The following is a 22399-nucleotide window of genomic DNA, read 5'->3' on the forward strand; positions in this document are numbered from 1 at the left end:
GGGATCCGCATCGATTGGCAGAACGGAGAAATTGTATCTCCAGCGGGAACTTTAATTTCTATTACAAAATGGAACGGCAGGTGAGAAACCCAAACACTGCTCCATTCATTCTCTATGGGGCTGACAGAAAAAGCATGTGCTCTGCAGCAAAATGTTAATGGGGATAAAAGTGCTGCATTCTGCCGATCGCTGCAAGTCCCAGATGTCTGTTTCTTTCTCTCTTTCTTTCTCTCTGTTTCTTTCTCTTTTTTTTTCCCTCTCTTCTGCACTGGACTTCAGCAGAAAATGAATGCCCAGTACGAACGCCAAACATTTCTGTTCGGATTCTCCCATCTCTAGTCAGAACCCAACAAATCAATAATTCATCACTTATCCTTTGGATAGATGATCACCTTTAAGGCTATTAAATCTTAGCTCCACTCACATGACCAATAACTACAGTCTTTCTTGCTTGCATTTTTTGTTTCCTTTCCCATCATAAAGTGGGGTGATTGTATTGGGGAATCTTGTCCCTGAAAGTCCCCAAAAACAAGTCCTTAGAGACATTCTCGTGTACTGTATAGGAGTTACATGTAGTAAACCCCAGTGGTCAAGTGGATTCTAACCAACCTGATGTCCGGCCATCTTTTATTCCCAAATAATATGATGTTTTGTGCAGTCTCCTCGTACTGCCTACCGCTTTGTGAGGATGAAAGATCTGAAACAAGTCTGAAGAGGCAGTCTGTTGTGCAGCCAAGAGAAATAGCTGCAACTACATGTAGTGATATAGTCGTTGCCAAGATTTATAGTTCCCTTCAACACATGGAAGACAAACTTTTATTATACCGCAGCAGACTACACGTGGTTCTCCACTGGTCAGCAGCCACCTTTACTATCAGGTGCCAATGAGACGTGATTCTTAAGTCTGAACCATAGCTAATACCAGACTCTAAAACATATTATATTCTTATATAATGCTTCCTGCTTGCTGGGGGGCGGTGCGCTTCTGATGATTGACAGCTCGGACCATCGGCATGGCTGCCCTGCTGGCCTGAGCTGTGCGCTCTCCAGTGCTGTTAGAGGCAGTTTTACCTCTGCAGCATCAAAGCAGGGCAGCAGAGTGCAAGCTCTATAGCCAAAAACATGTAGGCGCTGCACTCCATGCCTAAGAGACCAGCCACCGCTGCTGGACTGCAGAGGTGGCCGGTAACCTAGGCAACCAGCTGAAAACAAAACTTGTAAAATTGCATCACCAAATGATTGATTCTTAGACATTTTTGGGTTCGGACAATATTGGCACAAATTGAATATTTCTTCCAGCATTTGAACATTTCATTAGTTGTTCTTTTCTTATTGTACTACAATCTGCTTTAGTCGGTGACACATATTCTTCATATATGTGTGTGTCTTTCAATGATGTTTCACAGAACAGTGAAGAAGGTTGCGCAGTACATGGCCGACGTCTTGGAAGACAGCAGAGACAAGGTGCAGGAGAACTTATTGGCTAGTGGAGGTATGACCCTATATAAACTCTGCAAAATGTGTATTAAAAAGGTTGTCTCAGCAAAAATTGCATCCCCTAATCATTTTTATATATGTCTGTAATATAGTGTAGGTATATTAAATACTTCTCGATCGCCGTCATGCCCAGTTTCTAGCGTATTCCCGTTCCGCTTCTGGGGCACTTGACCGCTCCTCATATGGGTCCGCTGTGCCGAAGGTGCTACTTCCACCATTATAAGATTCTGTGAACTTATATTGTGAAAACGACTTTCGGCTTAAGCCCCTGTGTGATACACGAGTCTGATTAGAAGTCGCATGATCCTGAAGTGTAGCGGAGCGGCGCTGTAAACTGGGGAGGACGGCGAGTATCTAGTGCATCTAAACTACATCACATACATATTTAGAAAGGAATTAGGGGGTGCAGTTTTTTCTTAGAGTTCTTCTTTTTACCTTTCCATAGGATAGGCGATGGTATCTTTCTGATAATTGAGGACCCCATGGCGGGAACCCCCACAATCGCTAGAAATTGGTTTTGATTTGACTTACAGGCCTGCATGAGTTGTCTCCAGTCGTCCTATAGACAAAAGGAGGCATGCTGTGCATAGGTGGCCAACTCTTCGTTCAAAGGGGGCATTATTGATACCTAATCTCAGGTTCAGTGTGGGTCCAAATAATAAAGGCTTAGATCAGACAGAATCGAAAGGAACCTGACAAAAGTGTTAGGGTCACCAGACTAATGAGATTGCTGGGTACCATGGTAAAAGACAAGTCCATATATACAAAGTTCACAAATACATTCCTAGCTTCAAATGGATTTTTCTTCTCTGATTTAATAAACTTTGCACCTACCTGACAGCATCTGTGGCTCCTCTTTTGATCCGCCGGTCTGGCGCGATGTTATCAAAATCTAATCAAAAGAGGAGCCGTGGGGGCCGGCAAGTAGGTGGCGATCCTCAGGGCTCCTGTCTGATGGCCACAGATCACTGACACGACCGATGGACTGGGTCCTGTAAATCGATTCGCACATACTCTAGTCATCGTCTTTCTGAACTATATGGTGAATTTAAGACCCCCCTTCCCACCACCTCCTCCAATATGATCCCAAGAACGGGGGTCCGGAGTGCTTTGTGTGAATGGATCAGTAGCGTGCAATCATGCATGACCACCTCTCCATTCACTGTCTATGGGAGTGATGGTCGTGCATGAGTTTTACAGCTCCTGAGTGCTGGTCACATGTATGCACCACTTCATTTACATAGGGTCTCGGCACCCGCTTCCTCTGGTTTTGTAGGGGTCCCAGCAGTCTAACATTTAACAATCGTTTATTTATCGTGGATAAGGAATAAGTCTTGGTTGGATAACCCATATGTATCCTTGTGTGTAAATGGGCACCAATGTTTTCCTTTTTTATTTATGGTGGGTGTTATTTATCAAAAATAGCAAAAAAGTGGTACCCAGTTAGTTATAATAATAAATAGCAAGAGGGTAAAACATAACCTTTATTCAGTATTATTTTAAAAAAAGGTTCAAAAAGGTGCAAGGTGCATGCATAAGTACAAGAAGTACCAAAGTACAATAATATTACGACATAATAGGAAACTTATCCTTATCCTGATGGTGTTCCTATATAAGAAATAGGTCACACAAGACCTTTGAGGTAATGATTTCTCAGGTAAATGATGAATACTAACAAAGATAATCTCACTGGTATAGTTCACCAAACAACCGTGTCCTCTCTAGCTATTTCCCATCCATAATTCAGCCAAATAAGATAAGGTATTAATGTAGATACAATACACAGCGTATGGGAAAGGTATATGCTAGTAAATGTGTAAAGCAACTCAGCCAACCATATAGAACAACAGCAACAGCACAAATGTATTCATTATATCCACAACTGAATAAACTATTTTGTGGCATTAAACATTATTATATAATCATAGAGAAAATTTTTCAACTTATCTGATCCTCCATTAATGATGGGTATGCAGTCTCAATGCAGGCAGGCTCCCGACGCGTTTCCCTTTGATCATCAGGAGAGTAAAGTGCCTATAATCATGCCCCCATTCGTTGGATATGCTTATAGGCACTTTACTCCCCTGATGATCAAAGGGAAACGCGTCGGGAGCCTGCCTGCATTGAGACTGCATACCCATCATTAATGGAGGATCAGATAAGTTGAAAAATTTTCTCTATGATTATATAATAATGTTTAATGCCACAAAATAGTTTATTCAGTTGTGGATATAATGAATACATTTGTGCTGTTGCTGTTGTTCTATATGGTTGGCTGAGTTGCTTTACACATTTACTAGCATATACCTTTCCCATACGCTGTGTATTGTATCTACATTAATGCCTTATCTTATTTGGCTGAATTATGGATGGGAAATAGCTAGAGAGGACACGGTTGTTTGGTGAACTATACCAGTGAGATTATCTTTGTTAGTATTCATCATTTACCTGAGAAATCATTACCTCAAAGGTCTTGTGTGACCTATTTCTTATATAGGAACACCATCAGGATAAGGATAAGTTTCCTATTATGTCGTAATATTATTGTACTTTGGTACTTCTTGTACTTATGCATGCACCTTGCACCTTTTTGAACCTTTTTTTTAAATAATACTGAATAATGGGTGTTATTTATCCTATGACAGCCATTCCTAAAATCCCTTTACTTCAAACAAGGCTTATTATCTCCCTTTAATCTATTCTCCATATAGAAGTATTATTATCTAGCGCTTTCCGTATAATGTTCTGAATGATAGGTTTTACCACCCGTCATCGGAGGACAATTGAAAGCCTGTGATTATCCGGTAAACAGCACTTTTACTATCTCAGTCATTCCACATGACGACTGATGTGCTTGTGGATCGGCAGCCCGTGCCCCTGTGTGACGTCCGTGTCCCCTCACCGCTCTCTCTGCTCTCTTTATTTTCCAGTGGACTTGGTCACATACATCACAAGGTTCCAGTGGGATATGGCGAAGTACCCCATAAAACAGTCTTTGAAGAACATCTCAGAAATAATTGCTAAAGTAAGACTCGTGTTTCAATACAGTCGTTTTCTGCCTTCATGGAAACTCTAGCCCAGGGTGAGGAAAAAATGGTGTCATGGAAAAGGGAATAGGATGTTTGTGCTTATTCCTGTCCTACGTATGTGAACGAGGCTGAGAATAATCAGGACTGCTCTGTTCTTGACAGACAATACATACTGTTGTGTGAAACCGTTCACATGATGCACGGAGGAAGCCATACCGTGTATAACCCATATGGAAATGCAGCGTGACCATCTGAAATTCTCCAGCGTGTACAAACAAAAAAAGTCACTGATCGGGGACTTATAGCTGAGGACTACGCACCACATATCGGTGGGCACTGGCGCTTTATTTATCTTGTGACCCTGATGAAACCCCCACTGTCTCACCACTTCCGGATTTTTAAAGAACCCAAATATCTCAAGTTGGGTTTATACGAGTGGCATTCAGTTAGTTATTCAGCGCTCGTTTAAGTCCCTTGTACTTGGGCCGATGCAATAAGGACCAAGCGATCATGTTAATGTCTGCCAACAGCGATAAATGTAAGGCTGCCATAAATAATCCGAGCAGCCTATGAACAAGTGTTTGGCTCTTTAGTTGACTGATCAGTGAGGGTGATTGGGATTGGAGTGTTCTTATGAGCACTTGTTTGGCCAATTATGAGCCCGTTTTAGGGACCTTTATAACCAGATTTTTTGTTTTAAGTTTAACTGAGTTCCTCCTCCAAATGCCGCTTTTCCACTGATTCTGGAACAGTTTTTCTTTTTCTTCTGTGCCCCTGCGATATAAAGTTATTCCCATCTAGTAATTAAGGGGCTAGGTTTTCACTTGAACCTTGTGGGCGTGTACCACAGAACTTCCCTATGGGCATTGGCTGTTTCTTCTCTGATGCTGGCCAATCAAAACAAGGCCACGCCCACAGAAGTTCTGCCCTACACGCCCAATTGTTGAAGGGAACATTTGGTATCATTATTAACTGGAGGCATAAGTTTGGAGAAGAAGGGAACAGAAGAAAAAGAAAAACTGTTTCTGAATTGGTGAATCTGCAATTGGTAAATTGTACAAATTGTAACTATTATCAAATATAATTCTTTCATAAAAGGGGGAAAATATTGTGTGTTATAGCCAGGGTACAAGACCAACACAGGTTGCGCTGTCCAAGATCGCATCATAAGGCAGGGAATAGGGTTGCATTGCAAGCAAGTCGCAAAAGGGCAGAACCGGTTGGATATTATAAGACTTTCTTGCAGCGGTCGCAGTACCCTGTGGGTCACAACACCACCCCATTCACCTCCATTACACAGAATAGAGCAAATATTTGGGCATGCAGCCAGAGAGATGATGGATGGATAGGATGATGATGATGATGGATGGATAGGATGATGATGATGATGGATGGATAGGATGATGATGATGGATGGATAGGATGATGATGATGATGGATGGATAGGATGATGATGATGATGGATGGAGAGGGAGGAGGATGATGGATGGATGAATGGAGAGAGAGGAGGATGATGGATGGATGAATGGAGAGAGAGGAGGATGATGGATGGATGAATGGAGAGAGAGGAGGATGATGGATGGATGAATGGAGAGAGAGGAGGATGATGGATGGATGAATGGAGAGAGAGGAGGATGATGGATGGATGAATGGAGAGAGAGGAGGATGATGGATGGATGAATGGAGAGAGAGGAGGATGATGGATGGATGAATGGAGAGAGAGGAGGATGATGGATGGATGAATGGAGAGAGAGGAGGATGATGGATGGATGAATGGAGAGAGAGGAGGATGATGGATGGATGAATGGAGAGAGAGGAGGATGATGGATGGATGAATGGAGAGAGAGGAGGATGATGGATGGATGAATGGAGAGAGAGGAGGATGATGGATGGATGAATGGAGAGAGGAGGATGATGGATGGATGGAGAGAGAGGAGGATGATGGATAGATGGAGAGAGAGGAGGATGATGGATGGATGGAGAGAGAGGAGGATGATGGATGGATGGAGAGAGAGGAGGATGATGGATGGAGAGAGAGGAGGATGGATGGATGGAGAGAGGAGGAGGATGATGGATGGAGAGAGAGGAGGAGGATGATGGATGGAGAGAGAGGAGGAGGATGATGGATGGATGGAGAGAGAGGAGGATGATGAATGGATGGATGGAGAGAGAGGAGGATGATGAATGGATGGAGAGAGGAAGGATGATGGATGAATGAATAGATGGAGAGAGAGGAGGATGATGGATGAATGGATGGAGAGAGAGGAGGATGATGGATGAATGGATGGAGAGAGAGGAGGATGATGGATGAATGGATGGAGAGAGAGGAGGATGATGGATGAATGGATGGAGAGAGAGGAGGATGATGGATGAATAGATGGAGAGAGAGGAGGATGATGGATGGATGAATGGATGGAGAGAGAGGAGGATGATGGATGAATGAATGGATGGAGAGAGAGGAGGATGATGGATGAATGGATGGAGAGAGAGGAGGATGGAGAGAGGAGGAGGATGATGGATGGATGAAGAGGAGGATGATGGATTGATGTACGGATGGAGATGATGATGGAAGATCCAACCGGTTCTGTCTTTTCGTGACTCACTTGTCGTAACCAGGGGACTCCGACAAGCGAGTCATGAAAAGACAGAACTATTTGGTTTTTTTAAACAGATATTAGAAGGATAAAAGGGTAATAGTTGTTGTTTTTCATACTTGCCTGTTTCAGTTGCACTATCCCACGGGTCGCAATGCAATCCCATCCACCTGCATTACGCTGCGATGTAGCAGGGACATAGAACAATCTGTGTCGCGGGCAAAGTCTCCCTGTAGTCCCTGATTTGTATTTCTGGAACAATTTCTATTTTAAAGCGATGGAACATTGAAAGCCGTGTCGTTCTATATTGTGTCTGAACTTGGACTCCCGTTTTGGAGCATTTTTCTTCCACCTCTCGAAATACTATATCATTCATCCTCGTTATCTGCACTGTTGGGAGACTCGTCTGACTTTACCTCTTGTCCATTTTCAGGGTGTTACACAGATTGACAATGACCTGAAAGCGCGGGCTTCTGCCTACAACAACCTGAAAGGAAACCTACAAAATCTTGAAAGGAAAAATGCGTAAGATTCCACATTCTGTGTCCTTGGACAATTTATCTCAACCTAGAAAAAAAATGAAAAAAAATTGTGAGATCTCGGAGGTTTATACTTTTTATTGGTACCAACCACCAATCACCTTTTGCCATATATTTTTCTCTACCTATAGACAGCCACCTTTAACACAATATATGACCTTTATGACTATTCTATTTTCTATTTTTGTTCTTTCATTGTTCCTTTTTTTCTTCCAAGAGCCATAATTTCTTTTCCTTTTCCGCCAATTTAGCCATATGAGGGCTTGTTTTTGACGGATGAGTAGTAGTTTTTAGATGACACCGTTCAGTTTTTCATACAATATAATGGAAAACTGGAAAACTTCCAACTGGGGTGAAATGTTAAAATAAAACAGCAGTAAAAAAAAATGCGATATTCCACTGTTGTTTTTTGTGGGGGGTGGGTGGGGTTTTTTGTGTGGTTTTTTTTACAAAAAAATGTCCTTTTGGCATGATTCTCCAGGTCAGTGCACTTACAGTGATACCAAGCTTGTAAGGTTTCTTTTTTTTTCATTTAAATAGTGAAAAATAAGAAAAAAAAAATTGGGGGTTTGTTGTCACCAATTTCTGAGACCTGTAACTTTTTTTTATTTTTCCGTTGAGCGAGCCATCTGAGGATTTGTTTTTTTTACATGAAGAGCTGACATCTTTACTGGCATCATTTTGGGATACATACAACCATTTTAATTGTTTAATTGCCTTTCATTGTATTTTTTTGGGTGGGGAGGGGGGCACTGCCACTGAAAACAGCATTTTTAGCGCTTTCATTTTTTTTTCTTTAAGGCGTTTATCTTGTGGGTTAAATAATTAAAATTTTTGACCGATGTGGTAATAGCATTTTTCTTTTTTTTATTTTATGTCTTTTTATACTGGGGAAAAGGGAAAGATTCAAACTTTTTTTTAATATTTTTTTAAATATTTTTTTTATTTATTTTTTATTTTCTATAGGGGAACTTGGAAGCAGCAGTTGTCTGATTGCTTACACTGTATACTGCAATGTCACAGTATTGCAATGTATAGGGAAATTGATGGTCTCTATGAAACCCACCCTGTGGTTGGCTTTCTGGGAGTACCCTGTGCGGAGCAGACTCCTGACCCTTCTCCATACACCTGCACCTTGCATACAACATATATATATGTCACATGTCAGGAAGGAGTTAAAATAAGTTTAATAGTTTAGTTCCTTCTTTCCCGTTATCATGTGAGTTTCTTGGTCTGTTGGAAGATTTGATGTTTTGGCAAGTGAGTCATTCCACAGGTTTATTCATGTGAATCTTTAACTTCCCCTTTAAATGCTATTCTGAGAACCATATTTGGAGCAAGCAGTGCGGAGGCCATTGCAGCACAGGTTCTCTACAGTCAGGGGCCACACTGCCGACGAGAGCCAGTCCCAAGGGCCCCATTAAAACCTATAGGGGTATTAACGCCTGGGACTTTATGGCATGGTTGGGGTCTGCACGGAGTGGCGCTATGGGCCGTAGATCGTGCACCCGCATTACAGCTAGCAGAGGTGTGTACCTATGTGTCCATCACAGAACCAGAGCAGATCTGTATACAATCAGGGTTCCTTTAAATGACAGCAAGCAGAGATTTTAAAGGGCAATTCACACAAAAAGTATGGAGGAAAATTGTATAACGTTTTCTTATATTGCTGAAAACAACACACACATGGCGATCGCTCAGTACAAATAAAATATATTTTTTATTTTTTAAATCATTTGGTTTTATAATATTAATTGACTCGATCCTTTCAACCTCATTACAGTTATTATATTGTTCTGCTTTATGCTGTTAACATGATGGATCTTAGTTTCCATGTGATTCTGTTTTCCCTGCAGAGGAAGCTTAATAACCAGGAGCCTGGCTGAAATTGTGAAGAAAGAAGACTTCGTCCTGGATTCTGAATATCTGATCACACTATTAGTAGTTGTTCCAAAGTAAGTGCTGCCTGCCGTGAAAAGACTGCGATATTCTGCTTCATGTTCACTGGGTGATAGTCAGTATGGAGACGGCCATCATCAGCCCAGCCATCCATCATCAATATCTCTTTACATCCATCATCCTCTCCATCCATCATCATCATCTACGCCATTCATTTTTACATCTCATCCATTCATCATCTTCCCCATCCACCATCATCTCCATCCACCCACCATCTTCTCCATTCCATCCATCCATCCAGCCATCATCTCCACTATCCATCTATCCATTCATTGTATCCATCCATTAATGCACAATCATCTTCATCCACCTAACATCCTCTCCATCAACCATCTTTATATTCATTATATCTGTCATCATCATCGTCATATACATACATGATCATCTCCATCTATCCATCCATCATCATCTCCATCCATCCATACATTATCATTTCTATATATCAGCCACCCATCATCCTCTCCAAATCCACCCATCATCCTCTCCAAATCCACCCATCATCCTCTCCAAATCCACCCATCATTATCGCTGTAATTTCCATAATCCACTTTCAGTATTTTGCCTTCATTTATCACAATGGTGGCACATTTTGCAGGGTAGCACAAGCCGTTTTGGGTTATAAACTAGTCACCAGCCCTCTTTTCTTAATCCTATAGGTAGTAGGGCTGGCTAGTAATGGTGTGATATGGAGGACCGTGTTTTGTCTATCACGCTACATAAGACTTGCACGCCATTTAATAGTAGATCTTTCCTAAATGTTTTGGTCAGGTCCTTTTTACATTGCGTGTCAGGACGCGAGTGCTCACGGACATCCTTGGTAAAACTATATGATGATTGGTTGACCAGATTTAGTTTTATTAAAGAAATGTATTTTGTAAATTTTTTTTCAGAATGAACTATAATGACTGGCTGAAGCAATATGAAACTCTGGCTGAGATGGTGGTGCCACGTTCCACCAAGTAAGTGACCAGAAAGGTGTCAAACCTGATAATCTAATGTGTAGGGGCATTGCCCCATCACCTGGACAGGAGATGTCAGAGGAAAGAAGGATCAGGCATATTTGATTTCAGCATGCCCGATCGTTTCTTCTTATAGTAAATAAGCTATTTTCAGGGCTTTTTCTTTTTTTTCTCCTTGAAATATATATAGATGTTTGCCTCCATAATTTTATAGTTTTATATCACACGACATCAGAAAAGTTCGTAATTTACACTCTGAATGCTCAGTTTGCTTTGTATCGTGATTAGGCCAAGCACAGGGTGTTGGTAGTTTTCCCTTCTGTACATGCCATAAAGCATATAAAACATTTATTTGCAATATTTCATCATTGGCTGAAAATTACCCTCTAAAAATATCAATTGATTTTGTAAAAAAATTAGTGTTTTTTTTTTATTTTTATTCCATTATTCATGACCATGGGATAGGCGATCAATATCCGATCATTGGGGGTCTGAATCTTGGCACCCCTGTTTATTAGCTATATAAATGGTCACAGTGCTCCTGTGGGTGCAGCAGCACCTTAATTATTTATGTGCTGTCGAATTAGTAGCGACACAGAGTATTTCAGCGTTGTCCCTTTCACTACAGTTGGACAACACATGGCACAGCCGCTAATTAGACAGCTCAATGTGAAGAATAAAGAGGCTGCAGCACTCTCCATTGCCCTTCATTATCTTGTAAAACCCTTTAAAGGGTTTGTATGATCAGAAAATGCGCTATTGTTTAAATCTCATTTTTGTGTTAAATGTATTTTTTAAATATTTGTCAAGGTTTTTTTTTTGTTTTTTTTTAGTTCTAAAACAATCATTATTAAAAAATTTAAATAATAAAAAAAAATCTTGCACATTGGCTACTGGGGGGTGGGGAAAGCTATTCTACACTTCCTGTTGCTTCAGGAAATGCACTTGAACATTAGAAGCAATAGACTCACTCAAGACCTATCTTTTGTATTAAAGCATCTAATGAGCGTGTACAAGGGTCATTGTGAAGGGAAGGGGAGCTGTGACATCTCCTTTTGTGATTAGATCCTTTGTTATTAGCTTATTATTTTTTAAGCTTAATATTGTTAATAGCTTATTAATTTAATATTATTTAAACTTAAAATTAATTATCAGTAATATATTATAATTATATTTATTATTATAATTATTATTATTATTACCATTATAGATAATATTACTGTTAATATAAACTTAGTAATTAGCTTGTTAATAGCTTAATAAGATTAGTATTTTTGTTACCTGTCATTCTAATCCTGCCTCTGATGATAATGAGACTGCTGAAAAATTTTCTATAAAAAAATAGGAGGTAAGAGCCTAAAATAACCACACTGAAGACGGAAAATTGCAGTATTTACATTTTTATACAGATTTGTCATGGGGGGGTAAGGGGGATGTGTAAAAATTGCATTTAACACAAAAAACTATGTTCTCGTTCTTACAAGAGTGTCTTGTGTGTCTGTGATGAGACTAGTGATGAGCGAGTATGTTTTGTTAACCGTTTCGCCGAGTATGCTTGGGCGAGCACCGAGTAGTTACAGCTGCTCGGTGATAAGGTTGAATCGCTCCCGTGTGCATGATCTGCAACTGACAGCTTTATTACATGTGAGGAATGTGTAAGAAATAGACATTCCTCACATGTATTAAAACTGTCAAACAGTAGCAAATCGTGCACACGGGAGTGATTCAAACATAGCACCGAGTACTCTGAAGATACTTGGTACTCGCCCGAGTATACTCGGCGAAAGGGTTAACAAAACATACTCGCTCATCACTAATGGAGACAATAGACTTTCTTCTCTTGTGATTTACCCCTCAGTGTGTTATCAGAAGACCAGGACAGCTACCTGTGTAACGTCACCCTGTTCAGAAAAGCGGTGGACGATTTCCGGCACAAAGCCAGAGAGAATAAGTGAGTGCTAATATGGGTGGTCCGTGCAGATGAGCGGCTGCTGCACATAAAATGCCACCGTATAATATTTCTGCTCATTACAGGTTCGTCGTCCGGGATTTCCAGTACAATGAAGAGGAGATGAAAGCCGATAAAGAAGAAATGAACAGACTGTCTACTGACAAGAAGAAGCAGTTTGTAAGGACTGCACTCTATATTTAGTCATCAGAGATCTGATAGGACCCCATAGACCCCACTGAGCGCTGTCCCCATTAGTAAAATGACTGTCCACCTTCCTATTCATTGTACAGACATCTTGTCTTTATATCACATGCTTGATAAATTATATAATTTTGGCTACTTGCAGCCACCACTAGAGGGAGCTAACAGCATATGCATTTGTACAGCCAGTATTGAATGGGAGCTTCTGCCAGTGGTGCTGTGACGGTCGCATGCAATACACGCATTTCAGGCACACAAATTGATTGCAGCAAGGACTTGTCGAATTTATGTATTTCAGCACTCACTGATCTTTTTCCATCAAGGAACCTTTATTTCCAATGAGGAACTTTTATTCCCGTTACAAAAAGACGCGGCAGGTTGGACATCCGACCGCCGCTCCATTCATTCCCTGAAGGAAAAAGCATAGCGCAGCACTCAGCAGCCCCATAAGGAACGAATGGCGTGCAGGCTGAGCATGCACTCTGCTGCTCAACTCCAGTGGCGGTAAAAACTTCTCTCCCCCAATCGGTGCAGGTTCTAGCAGTCGGACCACCACAATCTATAAGTTAGCATTCATCCCGCGGAAATGTGATAATTTGTTTTCAACAGACAACCCCTTTAAGGTTGATGCCTGAACTCTTACTCTTGCAAAACCTTTTCTATTATTGACGGCAGCACGTGTTCCTTTCATACAATGGGATTTGCTGCCAACAATTAAGGATTTTTGTGCCTCTGCAAAATACACAATCCGCTGTTTGACACTTGACCATTGAGCATGTGTGCGCGGGGCAACGATTGGGCTTGTACGAATGATTGAATGGCCAATCGTGTTCCAGTGTAAAATCCCCCTTAAAGTGCGCTCTGCCTCTTTGGAAGTGCACTTAATCATAGGAGTTGGATGCTCACAAGCATCTGCCGAGTTCAGAGCCGCGCTTCTGTTTGCATCAGTTATTAATGTAGGTCGGAGGCTGGTACCGTAGACAAAACTCTGACGTCCTCACGGACCTTGCACATAAAAATGAGATCCGCCCTCAGCGGTCAGGAGGAGGGCGATGGAAAATAAAGGCTGGGATGGAGATAAGTGATTTTTCCTAATCAAGTGGTTTAAAGGGAAGATGGCATCAAATAGTCTCCTATTGTTTAAACAGATTTTTGTGTAAAGTATACAGTTTTATTAGAAATGTTTAATTTTTCATATATTAAAAATATATGCTTTATTATTATCATGACATTAGAATCAGTAGATGGGACTTAGATCCTATATTTTGTCTGGAAGCATTATCTAAGCATGCTGTAATCTGGGCAAAGGTCATTGTAAAAGGGGAGGAGGTGAGCTGTGATATCACTTATTATGACTGGTAGGTCCAGTTATCTGCTGTATACCGAGGTGTTATCAGTCATTGTACAGGAGGGAGGTGAGCTGTGACATCACCTCTTGTGAATGGTGGATCCTGTGTTATCAGTCATTGTACAGGAGGGGGGAGGAGGTGAGCTGTGACATCACCTATTATGAATGGTGGATCCAGTTATCTACTGTATATAGAAGTGTTACCTGCCATTGTAATCCTTGCTGTGATGATAATGAGACTGCTGAAAAGTCTTCTATAGAGAACAGAATATTTAAAAAATACATTTAACATAAAAATCAGATCATTTTCTGATGACACCTTCCCTTTAAATTGGAATAATGACTTCACTGAGTTTCTCCTTGTCACTAGGAGAACGTGAATGATACGTTTCTGAGAATTTCCCCGACCCTTTGTTAATGACAGTATATAGTGCGGTCAGGCCTGCGGGGCCTGTATACAGCCAGGGCTCTGTAATGACAGACATTTATCCGTGTCTCTGCAGGGTCCTCTTGTGCGATGGCTCAAAGTTAATTTCAGTGAAGCTTTTATTGCATGGATCCACGTGAAAGCTCTGCGGGTGTTTGTGGAGTCCGTATTAAGGTAGGAAGCGATTACTATCATTATTAATAATATTAGAAGCCAGACCTTGTAAAATGTCTGCGATGTATAGAGATCAGCAAAGTACTAACCGTCTGCAGCTGTCGTATGTTGAGAGTTGTAGTCTCAGCCATAGGTTGCACACCACTGCAATGAAAGGATAGCAATTCTGGAAAGTCAATTTTGTTTTTGTTAAAGAAGAAATTAAATTACTGCGGTCGTCCCTCAATTGGATTTCTCTGTTATCGCTGCAGTTTGTACCTTGGCCACTAGATGTCAGTAGAGCAAACAAAACCACCGGCTGGTGATGATCAGCTTTTCTTTTTACTCTGTGCTGCAAAATAAGTGTCAAGATGGCGGTACACATTCAGTAGCTTGAAAAAGTATTCATACCCTGTGAACTTTTCCACGTTACACCCACAAACTTGAATGCATTTTATTTGGATTTTATGGGATACACCAACACATAGTAGCAAGTATTTGTGAAGTGTAAATGAAACAGGGTTTTCTAAATATTTTACAAATCTAAATCTGAACATTGTGACTTGCATTTGTATTCAGCCCCCCTCTCCCCGAGTCAATACTTTGTACGACCACATTTCTCTGTAATTGCTGCTGGCAGTCTTTTGGGGTCTTTCTCTCCAGCTTTGCACACCTAGAGGTGACATTTTTGCCCATTCCTCTTTGCACACTCGCTCTCGCTCAGTGAGATTGATTGGAGGTTTCTGTGAACTGCAATTTTCAAGTCTTCCTACAGATTCTCAATGGGATTTAGGTCTGAACTGTGACTGGACCATTCACACACAAGTATACTTTGATAAACCCTCCATTGTAGCTCTGGTTGTATGTTTAGGGTCATTGTCCTGCTGGAAGGTGAGCCTATGCCCCAGTCTCAAGTCTTTTGCAGCCTCTAACAGGTTTTCCTCCAGGATTGCCCTGTATTTAGCTCCATCCATCTTCCCATCAGCTCTGACCAGCTTCCTGGTCCCTGCTGAAAAAAAGCCTCCCCACAGCATGATGCTGCCACCACCATGTTTGACGGTGGGGATGGTGTTTTCAGGGTGATGTGCAGTGTTAGTTTTCCGCCACACACAGCGATTTTCATTTAGCCCAAAAAGTTCTACTTTGGTCTCACCTGACCAGAGCACCTTCTTCCACATGCTAGCTGTGTTCACTAATATGGATTTTTGCACACTGCAAACAGGACTTCTTTTCTCTGGCTTTTTTCTCACCACCCTTCCACAAAGGCCAGACTTGTGGAGTATATAACTGCTATTTGTCCTGGGGACAGATTCTCCTCCTCCAGAGTGACCATGGGGCTCTTAGCTGCTTCTCTAGTCCTCTCCTTGCTTGGGATGATAGTTTAGGTGGACGGCCATGTCTTGGTAGGTTTGCAGTTGTGCCATATTCCTTCCATCTTTGGATGATGGATTGAACAGTACTCTGTGAGATGTTCAGAGCTTGAGCTATTTTTTTTTTATAACCTAACCCTGCTTTACTCTTCTCTACAACTTTATCCCTGACCTGTCTGGTGTGCTCCTTGGTTTTCATGATGCTATTTGATCCCTAATGTTCTCAAGCAAACCTCTGAGGCCTTCACAGAACAGCTGTAGTTATACCGAGAATGAATTACTCACAGGTGGACTCAGTTTACTAATTATGTTTGGGAATTGGTCACTCAGGATTTAATTTATTGGTATCAGACCACAGGGGGCTGAATATAAATACACGTCACAATTTTCAGGTATATATTTTTAAAATAATTAGAAAACTATGTATCATTTCCTTAAAATACTCGCTACTTAGTGTCAGTATAGCACATAAAATCCCAATAAAATCCATTTAAGTTTGTGGGTGTGACGTGAAAAAAATGTGGAAAAGTTCATGGGGTGTGAATACTTTTTCAAGACATTAAATATAGACATGCTGCTGCTATGAAAAACTCTCCAACACGTATTTTACTGTTCTTTCTTGTGGCTTTTAAGTACAAAATATATAAAGAGAAAATCGTCCTATTGATCGGTTGATCCTGACAGTGTCTCGCCCCTCAGGTATGGGTTACCCGTGAACTTTCAGGCCATGCTGCTTCAGCCCAATAAGAAGACCATGAAGAAGCTGCGGGAAGTCTTGTATGATTTGTACAAACACCTGGACAGCAGCGCGGCCTCCATTATTGATGTAAGTAGCCCCCGATCTGTCCCATCTACATAGTCATTATGTCCTTAGTGTGAGTGTCGGCTGTGACTGCACGGGCGTCGGTGGCACGATGAGGACACGGTCTCATGTTACCTGGGGATTGGTGAAGTCTTCTCTCCTGTCCTCACATCACTCGGATATAGCCATAACACAAGCAGCAGATCGCCTGAGATCTCACATTAGATGAGTGATTTCCGTGCTGCAGAAATGGGTTTATTAACAAAAATCTCCTTATATTACTAAATACCCATGTCTTGGGTCACACTTGAAAACTTCTAGAATGATACCAATATTAGCAGGAAATTTTGTAAGCCCCAGTAAATGAGAAGTATTATTTGAAATTAATTTATAATATAATAATTGTATTACTGTATTTTTCGGACTATAAGACGCACCGGACCATAAGACGCACCTAGGTTTTAGAGGAGGAAAATAATAAAAAAAAATTAAGCCAAAAATGTGTTCATGATGCACTTTTAAGGGGGAGGGGGTCTTCTGCTGACACTGGTATAGGGGTAATGTCCCCCAATTCGGACAATATCCCCCATCCTGGTATATGTGTCCCCCTCCTTCCTTTTATATGTGGTCCCCATCCCCATCCTGGTATGCCTGGCGTCCCTCCATCCTGGTATGCATGGAACCCCTCCATCCTGGTATGCATAGCACAGCAATCCCCATCCTGGTATGCATGGCACCCCTAATCCCTGTCCTGGTATACATGGCACCCCTAATCCCTGTCCTGGTATGCATGGCACCCCTCATCCCTGTCCTGGTATGCATGGCACCCCTCATCCCTGTCCTGGTATGCATGGCACCCCTCATCCCTGTCCTGGTATGCATGGCACCCCTAATCCCTATCCTGGTATGCATGGCACCCCTCATCCTTACCCTGGTATGTATGGACCCCTCATCCTTATCCTAGTATGCATGGTCCCCCTAATCCTCATCATGCTGCACATAAAAAAAAAATAAACACTGCTACTCACCTCTATTCTCTCTCCTCCAGCTCTGCGTCCTGTCTGCCCGCACTGATCTCTCCATGTGAGCCGCACATGACGTCACTGCTATGCGAGGCTCACAAGGAGAGATCAGCTGCCGGAAGTCACTGCTCCCCACGCTGGGACTGTGTGCGCGGGGAGCAGTGACTTCACTCTCCTTCATAGCCGGCACACAGCATAGCCGCGCTGCGGCTCCTGCTGCTGCCGGGCTCTACCGTGTGCCCGCTTATTAACCCTAGAACGCATACCTGGGGCCTCGCAGGCCCGCCCTGTTAATTGTTTTCTATTTTCTGCAAGATTACTTTAGTTAGAATTTTGAAACTCTAGGTATTCCTCAGGTATATAGTTGTTTGTCATTTTTGTTTGAGTTATTCCATGTTATTTGCACACGGGCCTAAAAGGCCCCAGGTATGTGAAAAAGTAGATTTTTATGGTCATGCGTTATAGGGTTAAAGGGCATGAATATTCACCACCTCCCCACGCCCATGGGCGTGGAGAGAGGTTGAATATTCATGCCCTTTAACAGCGGGCACAGGAGATAGCCGGCAGCAGCAGGAGCCGCAGCGCGGCTACACTGTGTGCTGCTATTAAGGAGCATGAATATTCAGTGGGTGTGGGGAGCAGTGAATATTCATTTTCTTTAGCAGCGGGGACAGTGTAGGCTGCAGTGGGCGGCTGCTGCCTCCTGTGCCAAGCTCCTCCACCACTACCGCTCCCCCCACACCCCACATATATATACACCCCCCCCAACATTCGGACTATAAGACGCACCCCCCATTTTCCTCCAAAATTTTGGAGGAAAAAAGTGCGTCTTATAGTCCGAAAAATATGGTAAACTTTTGTACATAAAATCATTAAAAATCAGAAAAAATGTGATGTAACGTCGAGGGAAATGGACTCTGAATTGTATTAATCAGAGACTGAAAAAAAAAGTTTCTTATACTATTGCTTGCAGTGGTGCTGTTTAAACTATATTTCATTAATGTCTTGGTATTAAACCTCCAATGTCAGAGTGCCAGATAAATCTAAAATATACAGTAGGTACGGAAAGTATTCAGACCCCTTTAAATTTTTCACTCTTTGTTTCATATCAGCCATTTGGTAAATTCTAAAAAGTTCATTTTTTCTCATTAAAGTACACTCTGCACCCCATCTTGTCTGAAAAAAACAGAAATGTAGAAATTTGTGCAAATTTATTAAAAAAGAAAAACTGAAATATCACATGGTCATAAGTATTCAGCCCCCTTTGCTCAGTATTGAGTAGAAGCCCCCTTTTGAGCTAGTACAGCCATGAGTCTTCTTGGGAATGATGCAACAAGTTTTTCACACCTGGATTTGGGGGTCCTCTGCCATTCTTCCTTGCAGATCCTCTCCAGTTCCGTCAGGTTGGATGGTGAACGTTGGTGGACAGCCATTTTCAGGTCTCTCCAGAGATGCTCAATTGGGTTTAGGTCAGGGCTCTGGCTGGGCCAGTCAAGAATGGTCACAGAGTTGTTCTGAAGCCACTCCTTTGTTATTTTAGCTATGTGCTTAGGGTCATTGTCTTGTTGGAAGGTGAACAGAGCACTCTGGAAGAGGTTTTCATCCAGGATTTCTCTGTGCTTGGCTGCATTCATGTTTCCTTCAATTGCAACCAGTCGTCCTGTCCCTGCAACTGAAAAACACCCCTATAGCATAATGCTGCCACCACCATGTTTCACTGTCGGGATTGTATTGGCCAGATGATGACCAGTGTCTGGTTTTCTCCACACATACTCCACACATACCGCTTAGAATTATCACCAAAAAGTTCTATCTTCGTCTCATCAGACCAGAGAATCTTATTTCTCATAGTCTGGGGGTCCTTCATGTGTTTTTTGAGCAAACTATTAAGGCTTTCATAGGTCTTGCACTGAGGAGAGGCTTCTGTCGGGCCACTCTGCCATAAAGCCCTGACTGGTGGAGGGCTGCAGTGATAGTTGACTTTGTGGAACTTTCTCCCATCTCCATGCTGCATCTCTGGAGCTCAGCCACAGTGATCTTGGGGTTCTCCTTTACCGCTCACCAAGGCTTTTCTCCTGCGATTGCTCAGTTTGGCTGAATGGCCAGGTCTAGGAAGACTTCTGGTGGTCCCAAACTTCTTCCATTTAAGGATTATGGAGGCCACTGTGCTCTTAGGAACCTTGAGTAATGCAGAAATTCTTTTGTAACCTTGGCCAGATCTGTGCCTTTCCACAATTCTGTCTCTGAGCTCCTTGGGCAGTTCCTTTTGAGCTCATGGTTCTGTGGCATTTCTTTGGAGGGCCGCACAGCCCTCCATGTGCTCGCCAGAGGTAGCCTGACTGCCATTAGGTCCCGAGATGAGATCCTCAGACCCCTTGTGAGGCCATATGCTGGTGCGGTTGGCCCTGGGTTCCTCCTAATGCAGGACAATGCCAGACCTCATGTGGCTGGAGTGTGTCAGCAGTTCCTGCAAGATGAAGGCATTGAAGCTATGGACTGGCCCGCCCGTTCATCAGACCTGAATCCGTTTGAGCACATCTGGGACATCATGTCTCGCTCCATCCACCAACGTCACGTTGCACCACAGACTGTCCAGGAGTTGGCGGATGCTTTAGTCCAGGTCTGGGAGGAGATCCCACAGGAGACCATCCACAACCTCATCAGGAGCATGCCCAGGCGTTGTAGGGAGGTCATACAGGCACGTGGAGGCCACACACAATACTGAGCCTCATTTTGTCTTGTTTTAAGGACATTACATCAAAGTTGGATCAGCCTGTAGTGTGTTTTTCCACTTTAATTTTGGGGGTGACTCCAAATCCAGGCCTCCAATGGTTAATACATTTGATTTCCATTGATGATTTTTGTGTGATTTTGTTGTCAGCACATTCAACGTTGTACAGAACAAAGTATTCAATGAGAATATTTCATTCATTCAGATCTAGGATGTGTTATTTGAGTGTTCCCTTTATTTTTTTGTGCAGTGTATTAAATGTATATAAAAAAATATATATTTTTTATTTTCCCCATTACAAATATAATGAAAAAAAAAATCTGGCAATTTTCTAACTGGCCACTAGACCCAATATTAGACTCTTATTTCTTTTTGGGCACATTAGCAGCGACGAACTGACCCTACTGAATTGTATTGACATATCTAATGAGCATGTTCTCATCAAGTAAAAGCTCATTATGAAGGTAGGAGGAATAGGTGAGCTGTGACATCACTTAGTGTGAATGGTGAACCCAATGTTCTCTACTGTACATAGTTCCCCCAGAACTCCAAACATTAAAACAGTCTATGTTCGGAGTTTAGCAACAGACGCTAAGTGTCTGGTATGATTTGCAAACTTTTCAGTTTGGGTTCGCTCATCTATACTGACCTCACTAGATCTCAAGTATCAGCACAGCTTCATTCCTGGAGTGATTTCCCTTTCTCCAGCCCATGGTTGATTTCCTGACTGCTGTAAGTGCTTATTTTTTTGCGTTCCCTGTTTGTTCTAACCCTGTTTCAATTTCTTTTCCAGGCTCCCATGGATATACCCGGATTAAACCTTAGCCAGCAGGAATACTACCCCTACGTCTACTACAAGATTGACTGCAATTTGCTGGAATTTAAGTAAAATAAGCCCCTGTAGTGGTGTTATTGGAGCAGAGATGAGTTTGAAGTACAGTGATTCTCCTATCTACCTAACCCTGTGCTTGCTTCTCACGCCTGTACCCAGGATTACCCTCTTGCCCCTCGTCACTTAGTCGTCCTTTTTTTGACACTTGATTTGTTTCCTTTTAAAGATTAGTCGTTAGATATTGTCGCTTTTAATCAGTTATTTAATGTCCACCCAGCAAATAAGAGTCTATTTATAAAGAGGTTTATTTAAGGCCGGCATTGCCACGCGGCCCAGAGATGTAGATGTCATTCCTCATTCGTCCGGTGATTCCTCTCGTTAGCGCTGCTCGTAGCTAGATCCTGTTTACAAGGGGCGATGGTGTAATTGTTTTATACCATTCCATTCACTGTATTTAGTCCATTAATGGTGTTTAATGTGGAGTTGTGATGTAAAGTCTATGTAATATTTAATGTATGTGCTTTCTGTATATTTGATAAAGATCTACAGCACTGTCGGCACACACAAGGAAAAGAGAATTAAACCTACCTGTACAAACGGCAAGGCGTCCAGGTTTCTTTTATCCTCCTTTTTTTATGTCACTTGGGTGCGTCATTGCTTTATGATTATGCAAGTACAACCTTTGGCGACCACCATAAAATCCTGAGAATCGAGGGTGTGCTGCGCAATGCTGCTTCTTTTCTTCACTCTCAGCAGAATGGCGCCATTCACTTAAAGGGAATTTGTAAGTAAAGATTTACTACCATAGTGGTATGGCTGTATAGATACTAGAATAACTAGAAAAATGACACCCGTCTCGTTGTATTCCGATGTTCCTGACCTGAGAAAACGAGCTTTGAAGTCACATTCAAATTAGCCTGGAAGTGCACTGGGGGCGTGTTGATGCTCTCTGCATACATAGCATCATCCCCAATGCACTTCCAAG

General features: G+C 42.1%; 1 protein-coding gene across 1 annotated transcript in view; it reads left to right on the plus strand.

The window, feature by feature from the left end:
• ATP6V1C1 (ATPase H+ transporting V1 subunit C1) overlaps positions 1-22012 on the plus strand; it is a 45309-nt gene extending 23297 nt beyond the window's left edge. Inside the window, exons 4-13 of the mRNA XM_073679697.1 lie at positions 1407-1492; positions 4428-4522; positions 7554-7645; positions 9516-9614; positions 10509-10577; positions 12436-12528; positions 12612-12705; positions 14581-14678; positions 16727-16853; positions 21376-22012. Of these exons, the coding sequence (XP_073535798.1) occupies positions 1407-1492; positions 4428-4522; positions 7554-7645; positions 9516-9614; positions 10509-10577; positions 12436-12528; positions 12612-12705; positions 14581-14678; positions 16727-16853; positions 21376-21471 (949 nt within the window). The 3' untranslated portion in view covers positions 21472-22012. The remainder of the gene's footprint in view (positions 1-1406; positions 1493-4427; positions 4523-7553; positions 7646-9515; positions 9615-10508; positions 10578-12435; positions 12529-12611; positions 12706-14580; positions 14679-16726; positions 16854-21375) is intronic.
• Positions 22013-22399: the final 387 nt, after the last annotated feature.

This window comes from Phyllobates terribilis, unplaced genomic scaffold, assembly GCF_046119375.1.
Source record: "Phyllobates terribilis strain yellow unplaced genomic scaffold, ASM4611937v1 Scaffold_4__5_contigs__length_816908805, whole genome shotgun sequence".
In the NCBI taxonomy this organism is placed as follows: domain Eukaryota; kingdom Metazoa; phylum Chordata; class Amphibia; order Anura; family Dendrobatidae; genus Phyllobates; species Phyllobates terribilis.